The sequence below is a fragment of the Aulonocara sp. 'chitande type north' Nkhata Bay genome, linkage group LG22 (genome assembly GCF_057382095.1).
Source record: "Aulonocara sp. 'chitande type north' Nkhata Bay isolate Kocher_YH1m ecotype deep benthic linkage group LG22, A_spYH_male_GT1.1, whole genome shotgun sequence".
Lineage (NCBI taxonomy): Eukaryota > Metazoa > Chordata > Actinopteri > Cichliformes > Cichlidae > Aulonocara > Aulonocara sp. 'chitande type north' Nkhata Bay.
In genome coordinates this window covers 12,189,369-12,211,708 of record NC_141364.1, presented here as the reverse complement: position 1 = coordinate 12,211,708, position 22,340 = coordinate 12,189,369, and the positions used below count along the sequence as shown (strand labels likewise).

General features: G+C 40.6%; 1 protein-coding gene across 2 annotated transcripts; it reads right to left on the bottom strand.

Annotated features, from left to right (window-relative positions):
* Positions 1-1,164: 1,164 nt before the first annotated feature.
* Positions 1,165-9,924, bottom strand: LOC147303618 (uncharacterized). 2 transcript variants are annotated; one of them, XM_086280641.1, is made up of 3 exons: positions 9,869-9,924; positions 9,353-9,512; positions 1,165-7,392 (listed from the first exon to the last, which is right to left on the bottom strand). In XM_086280641.1, the coding sequence occupies exon 3, from the start codon at positions 7,386-7,388 to the stop codon at positions 5,592-5,594; it is 1,797 nt and encodes a 598-aa protein (XP_086136767.1). In that variant the 5' UTR covers positions 7,389-7,392; positions 9,353-9,512; positions 9,869-9,924; the 3' UTR covers positions 1,165-5,591. The 2 variants fall into 2 exon arrangements, with proteins under 2 accessions (XP_086136767.1, XP_086136766.1); XM_086280640.1 differs by lacking the exon at positions 9,869-9,924 and having other exon boundaries at positions 9,353-9,698.
* Between the last annotated feature and the right edge of the window lie 12,416 nt (positions 9,925-22,340).

Here is a 22,340-nt window from a genome sequence, read left to right as displayed (position 1 = left end):
AAGCCCAAATCCATCCCACAGTCAGTCTCTCAAATAAAAACCTTTTTCCTGAACTGCCTGAGATGCTGCACTGGAGTCCAGTGTTTTCCTCAGTGACCTGTCTCCGTCACTATGTAACACATTTTCATGATGGTTGCTGGTTTTACCACAAACACTTCAAATATGGCCACAATAACAAGGATTTTGAATAGTAGTTTATGCTGTACCTAGCTTTTGCTGAGCAGGTAGTGTACTGTGGGTGCTTTGGCTTTTTTGCTGAAAAAAATCTTTCTGCTGTGACCAAAAACAGCATGCAGCGTGAAGCTAAATGGTAAAGTTGCATAACAGCAGGTAAACAATGAGCTATAAACCATTAGGAAGCTTTTTAAAGCTTAGAGCTGGAGATTGAGCTGATAATTATTTGTAGTTCCATCTTCAGATGTTACACAAGTGTGCAGGTTATCATTAGGTTTTTAAAATGTGTTTCTATATGTAATTTGCAGCTTATGCAGGCCTCTAATTTCAGAGACCAGCATGACCTACCGTCAAGTGAAGTGGGTGATAGCCAGGAAAAAAAATGCTAGGATCACCCAATCATAATTCAGCTGTGTTGAAATGTAATTATAAAAGCATTATGAGGTGCTGAGAGCAGCAAGAACAAGGCATGCGAGGGAGAACAGCCTAGTCTCTCCGTGCCACCAGGTTCCTTTACATATCTGCAAAGCAAGCAGGTTAGCACTCCCACCACCCCTCTGGCTCCTTACTGTGGTAATGGGTAGGAGTCTCCTTGGCAGAGCCCATCTGTTGTTTTTGTTTTTCAGATGGAGAGGTTAGAGGGGAGTGGGTTGATGAGTGGGTTGGTGTTGGCCAGGGTGAGGAATGAGAAAATGATGGGTGCCTCTAACCGCAAACTGTTGCTGGCTTGTTATTACAGTAGGTTGGACGTTAGCAATGGTTGCATACCCTAACAGTCTGACACAATGGTCATCTCTAAATAAAGGTTTAGCCTTCTGACGCAGTTGCTCGGCCACTTTAGACTCAGTGACAAGGATAAAAGGGAGGAAGAAATGTAGCCTGACTGTGTTTAAGATTTCCACCGAAACAAACGTCGAAACTGTCCAAAAAAGTTTGGGATGTTGTATGAAATGCAAATGCACAATAAACACAATGTCTTGCAATTCAGTTAAACACAAATTTATTCAAAACACAGTACCAATGAAACAATTAGGCACTCTAGTTACATGATTGCACATAAAAAAGAACATCTTAGAGAGTCTTTAGGTAGAAAAGTGGAGAAGGCATCTCAAAAAGTTTAATGATTTAAGAATAATGTTTCTCTGCATTAAATTGCAGAGAATCTGTATCTATGTGCTGGTACATGGTACAGGTACATGGCTGAAAACCAAAACTGAACATCTGTTTTCTTTGGGCTCCTTGGGGAAATTAATTACCCACCCTTGATTCAGAACCATCTCAGCAAACATCGTTCTTCACTGTGTCCACAAATGCTTGATATTAGTGCATAATTCAAAAGTCTGTATATATAAATTGTCTGGATCTACTTAAGTGGGGCGTGTGCTCACAGGTAGGCACTGTGCAACTCCACTGGCGTACACTAGAGTCCACTACTGGCTACTAAACAGGGTGGGGCAAACATTATGGAGGCTGAAACATCAACTAGCACAACTGGTTTTGCAGTGGGTCAGTAACATTGTGTTCCTCGTTGCACAAAGGAGCAGATACAGATCCCGCTGCCTGGTCAGTGCCCTTCTACATCCCTGTCCAGTTCTTCTTGTGTAATCACCCATCTTCTGGTATCTTCTCTATAATCTTGAGTCTGTGTTAAGAAAACCAGCAAACCTTATTTTGTCTGCATGCATGGATGTGGCATCCGAAAGCAGTGGACTTACACAAACACACTGAGCCTGGGCACATGTTTCTCCCTGCTTCCAGTGCGGTGTTTACTTTAAAATCTTATAGGCAATCTCTTTCCAGAAAAAGGTCTGCCTTTTACTCTGAGGACTCCACATGCAGTTTTCATTGTGCCTTTTCATTTTGTATTTCGAGATACTGACTTTTTATGTATGACTACAGAGATACTAAGATAGTGAACAGGCTACAGCAGCAGAGACGGGGAGTTACAACTGAAAGACTCCTTGATGAAATCCCATACTGTACCTTTCCCCTCAGGGTTTTAAATTTGGTTCCTTGAGCTAGTGATACTCCTACAAAACTATAACCTTCTCCTTCTGGACAAACTTGCTTTTGTTTGCAATGTAAGCACACCACTGGTTCCTTGCTTGCTCTCTTTGTCTCACACACAGTCCCTATTAAAGCCAGCCATTGTTCCAGGCTAAGATAATAGTATCAGTCCTTGATGAGAGAGTTATACTTGGATTGGCACCAGCTGTTAAAGCAGTCATACTTTATCAAACAGATTAGATTACAAAATTACACACAATCTCGTCTGGCTTTAATTATCAGACCACACTTCATAAGTTTCCCCGCACAGTGCTTTACAACCCAGAACTGCAAACAAATTGCGCGGTGCAGTTCATCATGTCCACAGTTAAATTAAGAAAGACATGTTAATCTGTTGTCATATTGTCCAGAGATTTGGTGGCTAATGTACTGTGGAGGGTTTAATGGGGGAATTCAGACAGCTTAATCAGTATGCCCCCTCCCCAATCACAAATTCCCAAGAAAAGCAGAATGCTTTTCATTGTTGTTTCCAGGCCACCTTCTCCAACTGCTGCTGAGAGCTTGTGTTTCTTCACTAGTGGACCGTGCCAGTTAAGCTGAGCTGAAATTCAACAATTTCCTCTTGTTTGCATAGTGATATAACTACATCAGTGTGTGTTTAAACGCGTGTTTATCTACAGTGGTTAAAGCCTTGTCGCAGGACTATTGTGTTATGATCTAGCCAGATGGCAGATTCATGGCGCTACACACCAAAAACACTGAAGAGGGATAAATGATGTTTCTAGGCAGCAACGGAGTCATTTAATTATAGGGCATTGTAGATGTCACACGAAGCTGAAAACAGGTAAAGTGATATATATGAAAGGTGTATAGGTTATATATTAGAGAGAAAGAGGTGACCTAAAGTGGCTATTAAAGGTAATTAAGTGGGCATTTGGATCCCATTATACATTCGTTTTATTCATGTTTCTTTCATCAGATTAATCATCTCTCTTTTCATTTCAAAATATAATAAGAAACAAGGGGTCAGGCCCAACCCTTATTTCTTTATATTTTGCTTACAAAGAGCTAGATATTCTTGGGCATTAGCTGCCTTTTGCTCACACGAGTGAATTTAAATCGGATGTTTACGTCCTTTTAACTTGGACTCTGCGTCAAAAACACAATTTGTTCCAGTTTCTTTATTTAAAAGATGAAAAATGTCAAAGGTAACTCAGTTTGAAGGCACCAAATAAAAATTTTTATACCAACAAGGTAATTCCCAAAAAGCCATTAGCCAAAAACCTTACACACTCCTTGTTATGACATGCTATACGTCTTTAAAATAATTTGGAGAAACTGGAGAAGTGGAAGAAGAAGAAGAAGAACAGGCCTTATAAAGCTATCAATCCAGATTTCAAACAGTTCAAAACTGTTGTCAGTGTAGTGACAAGATTAGGGGGAAAGCTCCAGCAGTGTGTCTGCAGCCATCTGTAAAACACAGTGGAAGCTCTGTCATGGTTTGTGGCTGAATTTTAGGCAGTGGTGTTGGAGATCTTGTTAAAATTGATGGAATTATGAACGCAGAAAAGCAGCGTGAGATTTTGATTCATCTGGAAATCATCTGATTGAGAACAGCTTCTTTTTTTAGTATGACAATGATCCCAAATACAGTGCCAATGGACTAAGAGCATACCTGGACAGAAAAACACACAATAGAACAGTATTTGGTATTCATGGGCCTCCTCAGAGCTCAGACCTCAACAGTATTGAAGCCGTGTGGGATCATCTCGACAGAGAACAGAACAAAACGCAGACATTTAAAGAAAAGCTTTGAATGTCCTTCAAGATGCCTGGAGAACGACTCCTGAACAAAATTTAATAATTCAAATTTTTTTTTTTTTAAATTACAAGAAAGCTTGATCTATTTTCCTTGGAAAATCTAACGAAATTATGGATGGCTAAAGTCTGTTGTACAGTACTATAGTAAAACAATATTCTGTGTACAGAGTTACAACATTTTACTGTTTTGAATTATGTGTCATATTTGAATTTTACCTCCAGGCAGAAAGTTAGAAAGTAACAGTAGCGCTTCGTGAGCCGACAACACAAAAAGCCACTGATCATGTTGGCCTGTAACAAATAAAACCATGACCAAAAAGAAAAAAATTACCATATTAGTAATTGCATGCACTCAGCTTGAATGACTAAATCACTAAAAGGGCAACTTTAAAAACCAACCAACGCACCATCTGGCATAAACAGCACACATCTTGAATGCGGCCCTGTTCTTCTGTAACCTGATATAAACAGTCTCTCTAATTATTACAGCCTACAAGATCCACCGTGAAGAACAGACAACAGGCAGCAAGAAGAAATGTATGAAGTTCAAGGAAGAGGCAGCGGTGGAATTACTGAGTGTGCCAGTGGAGAGCATTGCCTCAGATCTGCTGCCACTGAAGCAGAGACACCTCTAGAGACGAGCCGGCTCATTTCTATGAAGATTAATAATGCTAGTGTTTATAAGGCCCAGATCAGCCCTCGGAGTCCCAAGGCCCCCCCGGTGCAAAACCGCTGGCACAAGACAGCGGAGGTGGTGACAGAGATGAGGTAAAGACCCGTGTAGGGTGTGGGAGTAATGGAGTGAGGAAACAGTAAGTGCCTCATTGCACAGATACATCAGAGCTTATTTTATGATGCGTTTAATTTAAAAACCAATGCAAAACTTAATTTTATTTCATTGTATAACGTTCGGTTTAAGGTGCTAAACCTTTTAAACTCACAAATTTAGCACTCTATTAAATGTAAGACCAACGGCCACTTGGCTTAGGGCAAAGAGTGGAAACCTCAAAGTAAGAAAACATAACTACCAACATCTCTACAGCGTATTACTTCTACGCTCATTCCACTGGGAAAAAAAAGATGTTAAAATAATTGCTGGTAACCTGGCAACTTCACTATAAAGATTAGATCTAACTTGTTAAAATTATTGTGGTGTATTTCTGAAGAACATTTGTGCAGAAACACTTTTTAATGTGTGTGAAGGTGAAGTTGCAGGTATAAACGCAAAAGAGACAAAAGTGTTATCTTCAATAAATACAGTGGTTTTATTTACATCGTTTAGTTGCTGTAAGAAATATATGACCTTGTTGTTGTGTTAATATTTTAAGTTGTGATTAAAAGGTTGATACATACTGTGATTATGTAATACAAAAAAACTTGAATTCACTGTAGATTATTAAAACACATGAAGGCATCTGATTCAGTGTCTCCTTATGAAGGTGTTTTCTCTAAAAGCCTTGGATTGAATAAAGAAACATGAGCATGGTGCAGTTTACTTAGTTTTGCGGAGTAGTTCGAATCCTTTACACTGAAAGGAAATGTACATCTAGTCTAATAGTTGTATTTTATTACACTGTAAGGCATTTTTCTTACTGGTGAGACTCTGATTGAAATGAAGCCTTTTTCTCTTCGTCACTCTCCAGTGGAGCATAGTCGAAGTCGCTTGGCTCTAAAAGATTGAGATTTGCCTGCACTGCGACAAGTTTCTGCACCCTCTCCGCTGAGACAAAGCCTTTCATCTTCATACTACAGAGGTGCTGCCACAGGCGCTCGCACGCACCTGTTGTCGGTGGGATCTGGAGTATAGCGAAGGCTACGGCAGAGAGCGGCTCAGAAGAGCACAGGCCTTTCCACCATGTGGATGCGGACACGTGCTGACACGAGCTCCATATTCCAGCCCCCTTCCACAGTCCCTGCTTGGCCGAGAACCTGGCAAAGCTGCCGAGCACTTTACCCTCGTCGAGATTCAAATGGTGCGACAGGTTGGATATCGCATAGTAAGCGCTGTTTATCTGCTCCCCGGTGAGCGTCTGCTGTCCGACGTGCTTTGGATCGAGCATGTACGCTGCTGCGTGGATAGGTTTCACGCAGAACTCCTGACACCTGTCTAATGATTCCATGACAGCTTTCTGCTCGCCGCTGTGCAGCACAGATGCTGACAGAGAAGTCCCGATGACGTATCTTAGCTGACTGAACATGTCGACAACACCAGAGAGCGCGGCATCTTCTCTTTTCAAGAAATCAATATAATTCCCAATCAAGTACAGTAAGTTCCGACTGCTGCTCAGCCCTTTCCAAAACTCAGCATCCTGCAAAGTAGCCCTGACAGTCACTTCAATATCCAGTGTGGGAGAGACTGCCATCTCTCGTAGAGAGTTCTGACCCTCGAGGAGGCTGCTGAACATGTTAACCACACTAGTCCAGTTTGTGCCAGAGGGCAGTTCCAGTGCTGTCCCTTTAGAAGTGTGGTCTCTTATTTTTGTAGTCTGCCAGCACCTAAAAGTGTCACTTAACATTTGCCGCTCTTGAACACACCTCACCACCTGCTCAGCTCTCCTACACAGTGACTTCATAGACGGCTGAGCCACTATGTCGTCAAAGAGACGCTCGACACCGGACGCTGTGCAGCCAATAGCTGATATGTGCGGGAAAGCTTCCTCCACTTGAGCCCACGCTGCCATCATTTCCGGGGCATCGTCAGTGACGACAGCGAAAACCTTTTGTGAACCGACTTCATTTATGACGCCTTTAAGTTCGTCAGCAATAAATGTGCTTGTGCGTGTCTGCTCCTTTGTCATTGTGCATTTGTAAAACAGCGGTACGGGAGTAGCAACAGCATAGATAATAGTCCCAGTTTCTTTCACGTTAGACCAGCCACTGCTGATGATGGCGACGCAGTCTGCTTTCCCTATGCTCTCATGAACCTGGCTTTGTACTCTGTCAAACTCACAGTCCAACAGATGTGAGGAAAGAGCCTCTCTAGGGGGCGGACAATAAGCCGGCCGAAGAACACTGAAAAATCGTTTCCAGTAAATATTGTCTGTGAGAGTGAGGGGTGAAGATGTGGCGTACACAGCTCTCGCCAGGCACTCGTCGGCATACGCCTGGCTGCGCTGATCCACAGAATCAATGAGAAACTGTCCCCCAGGAGTGGCAGATGGCAAGAACGATAAGGAGGGAACAGGGATGGAGGCAGAGGAGCTCCCATCTGGGCCGGGCGACTGCTGCAAAACCACAGAGTACTCCTTGCATTTGTCTAAATGCATCTGCATCTTAGTCGCGTTCTTTGTGTATGTCTTTGAGCAGTAGTTGCACATGAAGGTCTCTCTTCCATCTTTGATGGCTGGGGTAAAATGCTTCCACACACCGGACTGCAAGCGTGGCATCGTTCTGTATTAGCACAATAAAGAAAATCATTAATCACAAATCTTGCTGCTGTACAGGCACGCCTAATCACAATGACTGTGCCCCGAAATAATTTCCTCCTTAAGCACATACCTCAGTGTGGATAAGAAAAACCTTTTAATATAATACAGCGCAGATTGATAGGTCCAGACTCCTCGGACATGAAGATAAATTAAGCACCATCCTCACAGAATATAATAATCTCCGTGATTAAACAGCTGTAATTTTAGTCACAGACGTTGTTTCTGTTAAATTTGAGCAAAACATTTACCTCTGTTTATAATGCATGATTAAACAGACCCATTAGGAAATAAATTAAATTAAAGCAAACACGGAAACATATATTTTACAATATATTTGCTAGTCATAAAAGCCAAAGGTCAAAGTCAAACGTCAGTGAGTCTAAGTATTTTCTGTTGGACTATTAGGCTGAAAATACTTTTAATTGGCCACTTCATTAGGTACACCTCTTCCACTGCTTGTTACCAGAGATATCTAATGAGCCAGACACAAGGCAGCAACTCAATTACATAAACATGAGACCTGCTGCCAGCATTCTGATGCTCAAACTGAGGAAGACGGGTCATTTAATCGACTTTGAATGCCGCATAGTACCACATGAGCTGGCCTGACTATTTCCAAAACTAATGATGGACTGGGGCTTTCCCACACAGCTCTATGGTTTACAGAAAATGGACCAAAAAACAGAAAATATCAAGTGAGTGGCAGTTCTGTGGGTGAAAAGACTACTGTGATTGTGACTCAAAGTGACTTCTACTTTGAGCTGATGGGAAGGCAACAGTAACTCAGGTGTACACTCGTTACAACCATGGTATGCAGAAGAGCATATGTGAACAGACAACACCTCAAACAAGAAGGGCATAAAGAGCGACACTCCTTTCAGTTGAAAACAGGAAACTGATGGTACAGTTCACAAGAGATCACCAACATCGAACAATAGAAGACTGAAAAAAAAGGTTTCCTGGTCTGACGAGTCTTTATTTTTGCCGTGACATTCAGAATGTAGAGTCAGAATTCTGTGTAAACAACATGAAAGCATGAATCCAGCTTACCTTCTCTCAAAAGTTCAGGCTGCTGGTGATGGTGTAGGGGATATTGTCTTGGCACAATTTGCACCACTTAGTACCAGCAGACCATGATTTAAACAGCACAGCCTACCCCAGTATTGTAGCTAACCATTTCAATCTCTTTACGATCACAGTGTACTCATCTTCTGATAACTGCTTCCAGCAAGATAACGTGCCAAGTCAAAAAGAACAAATTACCTCAAACTACTTTCATGGACAAAACAATGAGTTCACTGATCTCAATCTAGTGACTTTGGGATGTGGTGAAACAGGAAATTTGCAACATAGATTTCCAGCCGACACTTCTGCAGCAACTGCGATGCTATCACATCAAAGTAAGTACCAAAGTATCTGAGGAATGTTTCCAGCACCTTGAATCTGTGCCACAACGAATTAAAGCAGTTCTAAAGGAAAAAATGGGTCCAACGTGACACTTAAAGTGTACTTAACAAAGTGAAGTGCAGTGAAGTGTAGAATGATAGCTTTGGTGTTCAAACTTGTCATTACGTTGGTTGCTTTCTGTTTGGGTTTTGAGAATTCCAAAGGATGGAGTCCCAAAGGTTTTAGATTTATTTTTAGCTTTTTCAAACACTAAGGCATAACCTATCTTCTGATTCCTATCTAAATAAAATAAAATATTACACATGGAAAAAACTTCTCAGTTATGGGACTCTTGCACATCTCAACCTGCAGGTTAACAATCTTTCCTCTTACTGTCCAGTTCTTGCAATAGTACGTTTTTTATTTCTACAGTAAGCACTTTCACTTCCCTGGAATGAAATCAAAATATAACACAAGTTAATGTTAAAAAACAAACAAACCAGAATATCAAAGAAACAGTAGCTTATTTTACCCACCTCTATGAACACACACTACTCCACTTTTATTGGAAGGTGCTTCAGTTTCATCGGATGCCCAGACTTGATGGAAAATGTTCCTCCAACTTAAGTTCCTGGAGGATTTAAGTTAGCCGTTTCGGCTAACTCTGTAGCCTGCCAGTGATGTTAGCAAAGTGGTCTAAATAAACGAAATAACAGCACATTGTTCAGACGGTAAACTTTGACAAGATAACAGACCGTCTGCATACTGAAAGTACTTCACGTTACAGACTGACTGACGATAAAAGACCAGGAAATGTAACATAATTTGTCAACAAACGCGTTTCTTAACGCTTTTGTTATGATAGTGAAGCTGCTTCCTGAATCCCCAATGCAGCAAGTAAGGGAGCTCAAATGGCTCAAAAAGTTGGATTTGACTCACAGGGAAAGTTGACGAGAACCAAATTGTTTGAACTCAATACTGTTAAATGCAAAATACAGCAATAAAATTATTCAGCATAACATGAAACAACATGAATAAAAATATCAACAGACCTGCTAGTTTGCAGAAAAGAAAAATGCACAGTTGCTCCTGTAGTTTTTGTGCAGTGTTATCTTACAAATACATTTACTCTCACAGCGAGGTTAAACGTTATAATTAACCGTTTTATTCTCATTTGACCAGCTCTGGTCTTTGCGTGCATTGAATATAACCTCTTTCTCTACTATCTTTGCTTCTGCCACACCTTTTTGATTCAAGGTTAATAAGATGATAAAGGTCTTAAATGGATTAAGTGGGAAACGCCTGCCACTCTCATTATGTTTCTGATATGAAAGGAAACGCTGACTTGTCATTTGAATGTCTTTATCCTTAACAAGGTTTCCCACATCATGACATGTTGGGAAGAACAGGTGTAACTGATAAGATAAATTATGCCCAGGTTTTCTTTACTTTGGCATGGTAGCAGGTTTAACTTCTTAAAGGTGTCTACTCAGACAAAGTAATTCTTGTATTAATTAAACACTATATTTTGTAGACATCAGCTATGACAATTTTTTTTACAACTTGATGTAAAAAACAAAACAAAACAACGTTTTTTTGATTATAAACATGATGTAAAAATTAATGAACAGCTATGCTTACACATTGCTTCCAAACGCACGTATGTTATGTTTGAACTGATGGCTGTGGATTGCTTCTGTATTGCTTCTTTGATGATGGATGGGGTTAAAGAGAAATTCATATTAGCAGCTACAGGTTGACATCATCAAATATTTTTTAAATTTAGTTAAAGAGCATAGGTATTTATTTGTTTTGCACAACAACAACTAAATATTTGCTAATGCATTTTACTTTATAAAACACCCACTTTACATCTTAGGTGGGCCAAATCAGTGAAACTCCAAATTCTTTCAGTGTAATTACACATTTAAACAATAAAATATCTTAGCAGAAGACAAGCAAGAGCAATTTTAACAGTCTGTCACAGGATTTCTATATGATAAAGAAAAGATGTGCGGTAAATGAAAGATATGTGTCAGCATGACTTTTTGGGGTTAAACTGTAAAAAGAAAATGTGTAAAATTAAAGAACTCTATCATTCTATTATTTTATTATATATATATATATTTATTATATTAAGAATTATATAAATACTTTTGTGTATTGTAAAGGGCCATGGGGGACTTTATCAGTAGGAAAAGCTGTAAAACTTGTAAAAGTACAGTTAATGTCTCAAATGTATCTTTTCTTTCACATTTTCCAAAACCAACCAATGGGCTGGATTGGAATCTTCGCTAGGCCGATTCTGGCCCAGAGGCCTTATGTTTGACACCCCTGGTCTAAATTGTTGCTTGTTTTTAGCTAGCGAGTTCATACTGTAGCTAGTTTTATTGATAAGTAGCTGGTAAATTGAATGCTATTCTGCAACTATCAGCGTTTATATTGATGACAAGCAGTAATAGATCCACTAGCACTGTAACTGAATGGTTGTATTCATACTTGGTTAATCTGAAACTCTTTTCTCAATTAACCCATTAATATTAGCCCTATTAAAGGTCAAAAACATAAAAAAGAGCCTACCAATAAAGTCCATCTCAAATCACATCTTTAGCAACAATGCCTTTAGACCCACACCCATTCACTCAATACATGATCTACACTGCCAAATATTTAAATCGATCAGTCTTAGTAGAAAGTCAGTTTCATGTTTGTGCCTTTCCTGTCTCTAACAATCAATTTTTTAAAAAGAAAAAAAGGATTTCAGTAAATGCTTAGAAATTGCACTCATTTTTGCACAGTCCCCAAATTTTAGAGGCTAAAAATGAATTTCACAATCATATTTTTAAATATAAGGCTTGCTTGGCTGAAAGTCCTTGGCAGTTAATGGCTGTCTGGTGCCCTGCCAGACCTTTACTGCAGCCACCTTCAGTTGCTGCTTGTTTGTGGCCCTCTCTGCATTGTCTTTTCTTCGTTCTTTGAAAAGCATGCTCTGTTGGGTTTAGATCAGGTGACTGATTTGGCCATTGAAGAGTACCTTTTTTTTAATGTTGTGTCTTGAGAAACTGTTGGGTTGTTTTTGCAGCGTGCTTTGGGTTATTATCCATTTGCACTGTGAATCAGTGCTTCACATGCAGATTTCACCCTGCTGCTTATATCAGCCATCACATCATCAAAAAACATTAAGGACCTGGTTCCACTGGCAGCCGTACATGCCCATAACATCATACTGTCTCAGCCATGTTTGACATCCTTTGGATAATGAGCCGTACCTTCCTACTTCCTACTTTCTCCTTCAGTCGTTCTCGTACCAGCAAATCTTGGTTTCAGCTGTAGAGAAGCTGCATGCTTTTTAGATGTTTTCAGGCAAAATCTAATCAGTCCTTCTTTGTTGAACCCCCTCAATTAAAGCCTAAAGTCTGCACTTCAATCACATATTGACTGTTTATTTTAAAATCCACTGTGTTTGTGTACAGAGACAAAAAGGTTTTAAAAAAAATCTGTATTTTTGTGCAAAACATTACAGCCCCAATGTTGGAGGTATAAGTATGAAGTATGTCGTGAGTTGCACTAATTTAACTGTTTGTCATGGATGACGGCAATAAAACTAGGTATATTTTAGACAATTTTAAGCACCATAATCAAATTAACCAAACTGATCTTTTACTGCTGGTGTAGGCCTGTACTGGTCTGGGTGTTAATGGTCGACTCATTTGCTGTAACATTAAATGACAGTGATTACCTCTAGCTCAGGGGTACATTTCTGTACCATATGTCTGTCATTAGAGACATTTCTGGAGTTTATGCAGTATCCAGGTTTTTGTGGAGCGGCGAGTGCTGCCAAAGCAAACTAACTCTATCTAATTTGGGGGCACTCCAAGTTGGTAATGTCAGGTTGTATCGCAGCACTCTTCAGAGGAGGAATATTCATGCTGACACATAGCACAGAGACAGAAAAGGCAAGAGGACCTCACTAAAGCTGAGCACTATTATTTTCTTGTCTCTCGTCGTTGGATTAATTCGCCAAGCCCGTTTGAGAATTTCAGTGTTTAAGCCAGAGATTTAGGAGTCCAGACCACAGGGACACCAGCACAGAGGAAGCAGGATGATGTCATGGCATGGCAGTGATGGAGGGTGATGTTGGTTTTCTGGTTAGCTGGTGGATTTGGCTTTTCCCAAACATCCTCCAGTCTCATAGGAATTATCATTTACTCTGCTTGTGTTTAAATTTCTTGATATAGGAGAAAAAAATCCACTTGGGAAAGAAAAGAGGCGCAGAAAGAGATCTCACAGTAACAGGATTTAATTCAAAGCAAATGTTGAACTATAATAAATGTTTCTTTTCTCGCTTTTTGTCTCTTTGGTTCCAGATTATGTTTTCCTTGAGCAAAATCTTGATTTCCACTCACATTAAACGCTAAAGATGATGGAAAGACAGCACAGTGAAAGCTGGTTCTTGTTGCCATTTTGATTTAAGTGTCGCTCTCACACACAAGTAGCCTGTTTTCTTTTTTGTTGGAATACAATCAAATCTGCCAAAACTGCGACGTTGACACATAAGCTCCATTTATCTGTAGGTTGTTGGGGGAAATTTGGCTTCGAGATTAAAGTTATCGCCGAAGATCCGAGAAATGCTTTCATGTCTTCTCTGTGAAATGCCCCCCTCTTTGTAATGCTCAGAGTCTGGCTTAATCCATCAGTGCGAGCTTTGGACTCAAAACATTTTGTGACATAAAAGCCTCTCAATTACTGCTGTAAAATGCACGTCTTTAAACATGAAACAGCGCCACACTCTCTTGACTTAAGAAAGCATTAGGGGACAGAGGAGGCTACCCCCCCCTCTGTCCCCTTCTGGCTGCCTCTGCCTCAATTTTATCCCACAACTTAGACATTCACATTACTCACACCCTCATTACACATACATATAGGATCTTGGGGGTGGGCACGATACACGGAGTCCAAGTTACCATCAGGGTGTACGCCTCACCCCTGGCGTCGTTGCCCACCTCTCAATTTTAAATACATGTAGACATTGAGGGCCAGCAGGAGGGACTATGCGCTTACCTGCTGCTCTCTGGCAGGTAGCTCCATGCCCTCCTGGGTTTTAATTGCACCTTAGAACACACATGCATCAACACTACAATGAGCGGGTGGAGGGAGGTTTGGAGTCTTCTCTCACCCCCATTCTCTGTGGCCTACTGGAGCGGGAGGGCTAGGAGGAGTGGGCCGTCCGACTGCGGTCTGGGGCCTCCCTGCTGCTGCGGAGTCGGGGCGGTCTGCCTCTCCCCACCGCAGGGAAAAGGGTAACACCACCTGGGTCTGGGTGCAGTTCCCCCCTCCAGGGGCAAGGGTACCTAGACCCGGTTAGTAGAGTACGCTTGGGGAGTGTGATTGTGTGTACAGCGTCTCTTTATGTCTGTCTCCACGTCGGTTGAGTGTGAAGTACATATGAGAGCATGAGGGTGGGAATGGATGTTTGTGTCTGTGTGTGCCTGTATGTCTGTGTCTATATGTCAGGTTGGGTATCAGACGCCACCTCTCTGGGGACATCTCGGGCCCTCCAAGGTTTGGAGGCCTATCTCCACCCACCACCACTTCCCCTGCCGGTGGCGGACTCCCTCAGGTATCGGTGCGTTGGTGGTTCTTTGTATCTGGGGGTGGGCGTCCGGGTACACACCGGCTCACTCCTTGGCGGCCGCTTATTGGGGCTCGCTCGGGCCACTTTGGAGGTGGGGTGCCCCCGGCCTCTCGGCCTGGGGCTCGGTCACTCAGGCACAGCTGGCTGCCGGCGGAGCTCACGGGCGCGTCACTGCAACTCCCCCTGGCTTCTGCTCCGCGGCTGCTGAATGAGCTCTCATCTGGGACTCTCCTTAGCTCTTACTGGGACAGTGGCGCGGCTGCCCCTCTGTGGGTCTTCCTTGGTCTCTTGTGTTCTGGGGGCCTCTGGATGTCTGGAGTTTTGATCTCCTCCATACCTGCTTGATACCATAGAGGACAGGGCTGTGGCTCCCCACACTCTCTAGCAGATCATTACATGGAGAAACCTTTGGAATGCAAGCATGCTGATCCACACAGGTATGCACACAGGTGTACACATGGGTATTCACAGATGCGGACTACAGCTTTCTTGGTTGCTGCCTCAAAGCACACTGTGCGCTGTCTATCTTGCGTGCTGCACAATATCGTTTATTATTTAGTAACTATTGATATCTATGACTAGCTAGTTTATTGTGATGGTGCTTTTTTTTTTTTTTATTATTATGTTGCTCTTTGTTGTTTGCTGTCTCCCCTGTTTTTTTTGTTTTTCTTTCTCTCCATACAGGTGACCCAGGAGTTTTTTTTTGTTTTTTTTTTCTCTCTTCCCCCCCTTCTCACCGTCTCTTCTCCCCTTTGGTTTTCTTTCTTCCTCTCCCCCTCTTTCTTTCATTCTTTCCCCCTGTCCTATTAAAAAAAAAAAAAAAAAAAAAAGGATGACAAAGGATGAACTGAAGCTCCGCCATCACGTGATGTCACATGCTGCTGTTTCTGATGTCACTTCCAAAAAAAAAAAAAAAAAAAAAAAAAAAGAAAGCATTAGGTCAGCGAAAAGCCAATTAAATCGTATCATTTCATTTCTCTTTAATGGCCAATCTTTGCGTTCTTTGAGCTCGAAGCTAAAATAACATCATGGGACTCTGTTAGCAATTACTTGATTTATATCAGTGCTTGGCTACTACTAAACAGGCTGAAAATAGCTTTAGTGAGGTCTTTCAGAGCACTTTATGGGAAAGCATCTTTTACTGTATGTGTAGGCCGTGTTTTCAGACAATAGCATTTGTTGCCGTGGGAGTTTTGCTTTTAACAGCAATTTCATTTGTTCCCTCTGTCTGTGGTTGACATTTATTCTCATAAAAGTATTTCCATGTTGTCATAAAGTTTGGCTTCAAACACACTGCTAAATAGATTGCTGGAACATCTGGATGTACTCTTGCTGCTTTTCTTGTGTCATGCCAGATATTAGCATTTCATATTTTCCACCGTGATAAGATCCTGTGAGAATATATGCTTGATTCCCATATTTGACAACAGTTTAGATAGAATTTGATGAGCCGCATTCACAACTGTCTTCTGATTCAGTAGTGCAAACGCCACTGCATTCCGCTTCAATTAAAAAAGCCAAACACTGCTGTCATCACTCTCCAGCAGCTGTGCAAAGGCAGGACAGATGCATCCCACAGCTTCTCCCAGTAAGCAGTTGGGATCCATCCATGTCAATTATATTCCGCCACAACAGTTGGCTGAGCGTGATTCATTATCTTAAGGTAATCATGAGCGCATAGTTTAATAAAGGATTAAACCAATTAGTGATCATCAACCCATTTTCAAATAAATGGCTGCGCTGCTTCACACTTAAAACTCTCAACCTGCCTCTGCTCGCAGTACCTTTACCCATCAGCAGAGGCCACTGTGGGCAAGCACCTCTACAGGAAATTTGCCGTCTCTGTTTTCAGTCTCAATAGTGACCTCAGCTTGATACCCACTGGCAGAAATTCAGGGACCTGAAAATGACTTTAACACATAATAACTCAATGCACTTCTCCTGAATTAGATGCCAATTTGGTGAAGCACATAATGTTTTTATTTATCTCAGAGCAAGACTTCACCATGTTTGAGGCAGTAGATTGCAGTGCCTTTGTCACGTCTTTGATCTGTGTATATCGTCATGACTTTTGGAGACCTATGCTCTGAAAATTTGGATCTTTGAGTCTTAGCATTTAGCCAGGTGTTCTGGGAATCCATCCTACCTGACAAACCATCCTACCATTTGTTTCTACGCATGCACACAACTCGAAATTAAGTGCCAAACCATGCTACCTTTGTGAATGTGACCTACAGGCATACTTTAGCAGCTAAAATTAAGTGGCAAATCATCCTACCTTTGTTAATAAAAGCTAAAAAACATACTCTGACGGGTAAAATTAAGTGTCAAACCATGCTACCTTTGTGAATGTGACCTACAGGCATACTTTAATGGGTAAAATGAAATAGCAAACCATCCTGGCTTTATGAATATTAGCTACAAGCATACTCTGATGGGCAAAGTTAAGTGCCAAAATGTCATACCTACTTAAATTTGTGCTGGAATTACTCTGTGACAGCAGAAATGTGCATAAACTACTACAGTAGGACATTTTGCCAAAGTAGGATGGTTTGTCAGAACACCGGATCCTTTAACAAATATTTAGGCTAGATGGGCCCAAATAGGATCTCATCCTTAGCTCCATGTACTGTGTATCAATATTCAAAATGAAGTTGGTGACCTACAGCTCGAAGTTCAACAAAAATGCTTTGACTTTTATTACATTTTCCAACCATTAATGCCTGTTTAAAATAATGGTTCACAATTTAAAGCATTAGCCAACCATTTATGGCTATAATAATTCCTCCCGTTTGCAATAGCCATTAAGCTGATTCTGCTTTGTGCTGCTGTCTATGTTTTCTCTCTCTCTCTGGGTTATTTTGGGTCAGCCACATTTTGGAATATATTCCAGTGAACAAAAGCAATAATGTCAGTCTTTCTTCAAACAACAATTGGCACGGGTACCATAGCTCTCTGTTCACAGAGCAGCTGTAAACATGAGTTTGAGGCATTGACAAACCGAGGCTGAGAGGTAGCACACCTAGCGTTCCATAAGAAAGCAGGTTTGTTAAGCTAGGCAGTTCAGGACTGAAAAGTAAAGTGTAATGGATCCTCCATCTGTATTTTTGCTTTCTGCATGAGAATGACAAGCTTGGGCGCCTCAATTACTCATCACTTCATTCAATCTACATGGTGGAAAACATCATAGCCGTTTCTTTTGGAAATGATCTCGTATCCAAATGGAGTTTTATGTGTGCACCCGACCGGCTACGAAATCTCATAACAACCTGGAGATCTCGCTGAAATGGAGCAACATGAATGATTAAAGCAAATTCACAGTTGAACCGTCTGTGCAGATAAACAGCAGATTGTTTGCTGCAGCAGGCAGAGAGGCGATGTCTTCGTCATGCCCTGGACTCTAAAAAGAGAAGGAAGAAAAAAGAGAGTAGAGTCTACAAGAGAAGTCCGCATTGTCTCTGTTGGTAATGGGTTTGAAGCAGCAGCCTGCTTTGTTCTATTGTAAATTCAGGCGGGAATCATTCTGTATGAAATGAAGAACAATATTGAAATAACAAAGTGAGTTGAACTGCCAAGAAATGTGAAATAATTGAACAGAATAATTTTCCCACATTGTTCTTCCAGTAAAGCCAGAATGCTTACTTTTTAGAGCCATAACGCCAGCATGGGTGAGGGCATAATTAACGTGTGCACACACGCATGCCATTATTTCATTTTTGGATAAATTAACCTTCCAAAGAGTGCTAATAATAATAATGGATGTAATATGGAAGGTAACATTGTAAACAAGGAGTGTTAAATTTGACGGACAGTGTGTACGTGGCTGGATTATGATAATGAAATGATGTAGAATTGGAGCAGATCTGCAGATTTTGGATAAATCCCGTGTTCGTAAGTATTTGCTCTTCCTGCCACAGTGCAGAAGCACGGGATCTGATGTGGAGCCAGACAGTTGTTTGTTGTCAGTGTTATCGCTCTCTAAGACATTAAACACATGCTGATAGCACCGAGGTCCCGAAAGCATCGCCACATCTACAGTCTGATTCTCAGACGTTAGGGGGGGGAAAGTATGTGAAAGTTTCATCGTCACACCTTTTCATCTGGGAAGAATAAAGAAAGAGAAAGCAGCAAAAGAAAATCAGTAACCACATCAGACACATTCTTGAAGTGTCAAGAGTTAAAAGGAACCCATTGGGTTGAGTGCACATGCTTCCAATTAGGTCTTAAATAGGCAAGAGGAAACAGTTGATTTAGGAATATTACTGAAGAATGACTTTAATTAGCCTAGAGACCAAGGGGCCCTGAATGTGGGCACCGCTGTCAGCACCAAACACTACACAGCATTAATCAGCAGCACCAACAGGGGCTCACTGGCGGTTGAACTCTCCAAATAAGACAATGAGCAATGATATTTGTTTATCGCTATTGTCCTGGCAAGTCATATCTATTGAAAGCATGTTGAAAAGGAAAGATGAAAGTATAGTAGGTGGAAGAGGTGTTTACTGTGCGAGAGGAATAAAGATTCAGCCCTGCTTGTTGTGTTTTACTCCTCAGTAGAAACCACGGCATTGTCGTTTCCCACTGACACAGCTGGATTGCGACCGCTGAGACGTTCAAATCATCAATAGGCTCATTTGAAAGGCAAATAGGACTAAATTGAATGTCACTATATTGCTTCATGCAAAGCCTTTTTATTAGATTGCAAAAGCTGTGATTCATATTTCGAGCACTTCCAAATGTGGTGTTGTTTCTTGATGTACGGTAAATTAGGCACTGTTTTTGATTGTTTTCATCAACCTAAGCTGCTCGGTTTCTTCAATCAGTTTGTTCTGTGTGTGTGTGTGTGAAATGCTTCATTGACGTATTTCAACAGGCTTAAGTCTATTTAGATGAAGATTATAGTGATGCTCAAAGAGGATCTCATTCCCGGGAAAATTTTCCTCTGTTGGTTTGTCAGTTCAAAAAAGTCGTCGTGATTTATCAACTTAAATAATATTTTCTCGTAAAATACTGATGCTTGGTCAGGATCCTTTAGCTTTTTTGGCTGTTAGCCTACCAGAAGGAATGCTAAAATATGAAGCGTACCACAAAACCGGTGTACTAAAATATTTTTCCTGTGCCACAGCTAAAGCAACATTTGTGTTTTTGCAGCATTTCAGTTCCGACTTACTGATCTCTTCTTCTTCTTTTGACTGCTTCACTTAGGGATCACCACAGCAGATCATAATTCTCACACCAGCCCTCTGCATCTCCTCCTTACTACATCAGTCAGTCTCCATTATGCTCTTTCTCTCTCTGTGACTCTGAATATGCCCTCACTTTTACTTTGTTTAACCTATTACAATCTTTTGTCCAGTTAGGACAAAAAACTGAAGTCATCAATTCCCATTTACAAATACCAAAAGAGTCTCATATAACATGCCAGTATGTGTTTTTAAAGTCTCGCTGTTTCTGTGTCTTTGCAGTAAGATAGCTAAAACGGTCACATGCCTGAGAAGACAGCTAATTCAGTCAAAAACCATATGATTAGCTGCCCACACCTCTTAAATCAAGCTGCGAGTAGCCTGAGGCTGCTCTGACAAATGAGCTGAAACTGTTTTTAGTGCATAAATCTGATAACTTGGACAAAGCAGAAAATGCACTCGTTTGTGTAGTGCCGTTTCTCTAAATAAAATTTGAGGGTCTTGTAAATTCTGGGAGTTTCCCAGGAAACATTGTTAAAAACAGAAGGCCTCGGGGAGGGGACTCAAAATATGGGAGTAATATGGGAAAAATGGGAATATACCTTGCATTGTTAATTCTGATATGCAAAAGTGACAACACCAGCAGAAGATTTTTGACCACAATCTCGTGCTTCATTTGCTGCTAACTTTGGATCTTTCCTGGCTTTCATGAGCTGATTGCACCCAGCGCCTTCATCTAAAATAAGTTAAAAGATGCTGAAAGATGTCAGAAATACCAGCTTTCTTTCTTTTTCTCTTAACCCCCATCTCCCCCACGTTTTTGTGTTTAATATCAGTAATTACATAGCAAGCCTCTTCTTATTTCAGCAACCTGGCTAATAGTTTGTAGTGCTTTAAATGAGTCATATAATCTGTTGCTACAGTCATTCCTTTTAACTGTAGTTATTTAGAATGAATGCCATTTACGGCTTTTTGCTGTCAAGGCCTGTCAGTGGTGAAGAGCAGCTAAAGCTGGGTTTTTATTTGCAATTACGGTCTTTTTTTATTCTCTTCCAGAGTGTTTCTTTTTAATGCACTCTTTGTACATCATCTTCACTATATTACAGGGGGGAGTTTTTGTTCCATGTACGGCTATAGATGATACTAATGGTTACATTTATCTGAACATCTGTCAGCAACAGGAGTAAAATATACGACGGTTAATGAAACCATAATCCAATAAAATACCATAATGCACACTTTCTTGGCTAAATTTCAAGTATGTTTTATAAATGTACTTTTGCCACCATTGCAATTTACATTTCACTGGGACTATTTGCCATCTGTAGTATTAATTTTAAATAGTGTTCCAGAGTCTTACAAGACTTTTAAAACATGATACATTCTTTCAGAAATTTAAAACAGGAAATTATTTGAATATTTTAATAGTGTAGTTCTGCCAGCTGAATAATTTATTACAAGTAATGTAGCTGATCAAATCTCACATTCATTTTGAGATTAATACTTTTAGTTGGGTAGATAAGATATTTGGATGAGTTCTGGCATTATTCACATTTTTATATATATCTATTTTTCATTTATATCAATCATTAAATTAATTAATTAGGACAATAATCATAATTATTACCATATTTTACTTGCAATGAAATTTCTTTACACATTCAGTACTTTTACTAAGTAAATGATCTCAGTGTTTCCACCAGCAATGTTGTTTCCATTTTTCCCTCCCTCACAAATCAAATGTGCCTTATGAAGCTCTTCTCTGATTTCATCTCATCTTGTTGCAGGTGCACTGCTAATCATCACTTTATCAATTCAGTTGTATTATGTATTCCTCTGATGGCTCCCACGAGAAGTGCTTTGCTTTCAAACAAGTCACCCGAAACTAACTTTCTACACATTTATATTCAGGCATGGACTTAACCAGGTAGAGAGCTACCTAAGATGATTCTGGGTAATTATGTAGCAATTACTCAGGCGATTCAGTGGGTGAGTGAAAGAAGCAGCACATTAAAACCATTATGGGGCTTTGACAGCTTCTCTTAATTGATTGATGCACAGCAACTAGCTGGTGATTACGATGCTGTGTGCTCATATGAATCATCTCACATTAAAAAAAAAGGATTTCAGCCATACCTCACACTCCAGAGAGCAGACGAACATGGATTAAAAATTTACATGTAAGGGAGGGCGTTAATGAATCCACAGATGTTAGAATATTAACATCATGATGGTGTGTTAGCGTGTGTGTGTGTGTGCATTCACGCAGGTGTGTCTTTGTGAATATGCTGGTACATTATGTTTAATAACCGCAGAGTTTCCTGTCAGAACATTTTGTCTCTTCGCTTGACTTCACACTCTGACTGTTTTTATAAAAAACTGCAATTTTCTTTCTTGTCCCTAAATAGACTTTGTCTCAGAGGAATGGTTTCTCCCAAGACTGATGAACAAGCGAACTCAGAGTGAATGATCACAAAAGCTCACAAGGCTTTGTAAAGTTGATAATTGCATTCATGAAACAGGTCGGACAGTAGTGAAACTGAGACGATCATAGAAGGTTTTCCTCTTACTTTTTAAGTACAGACTGTGTTGTTTCATTCATTTTCCTTTTTAAACCAATAAACCAGTCCTGTGGCCTAGTTACCAAGAGTCCTTCAAGGTCACATAGTCTACAAGAAGCAAAACTCCACTGAGCCAGTTCACTGT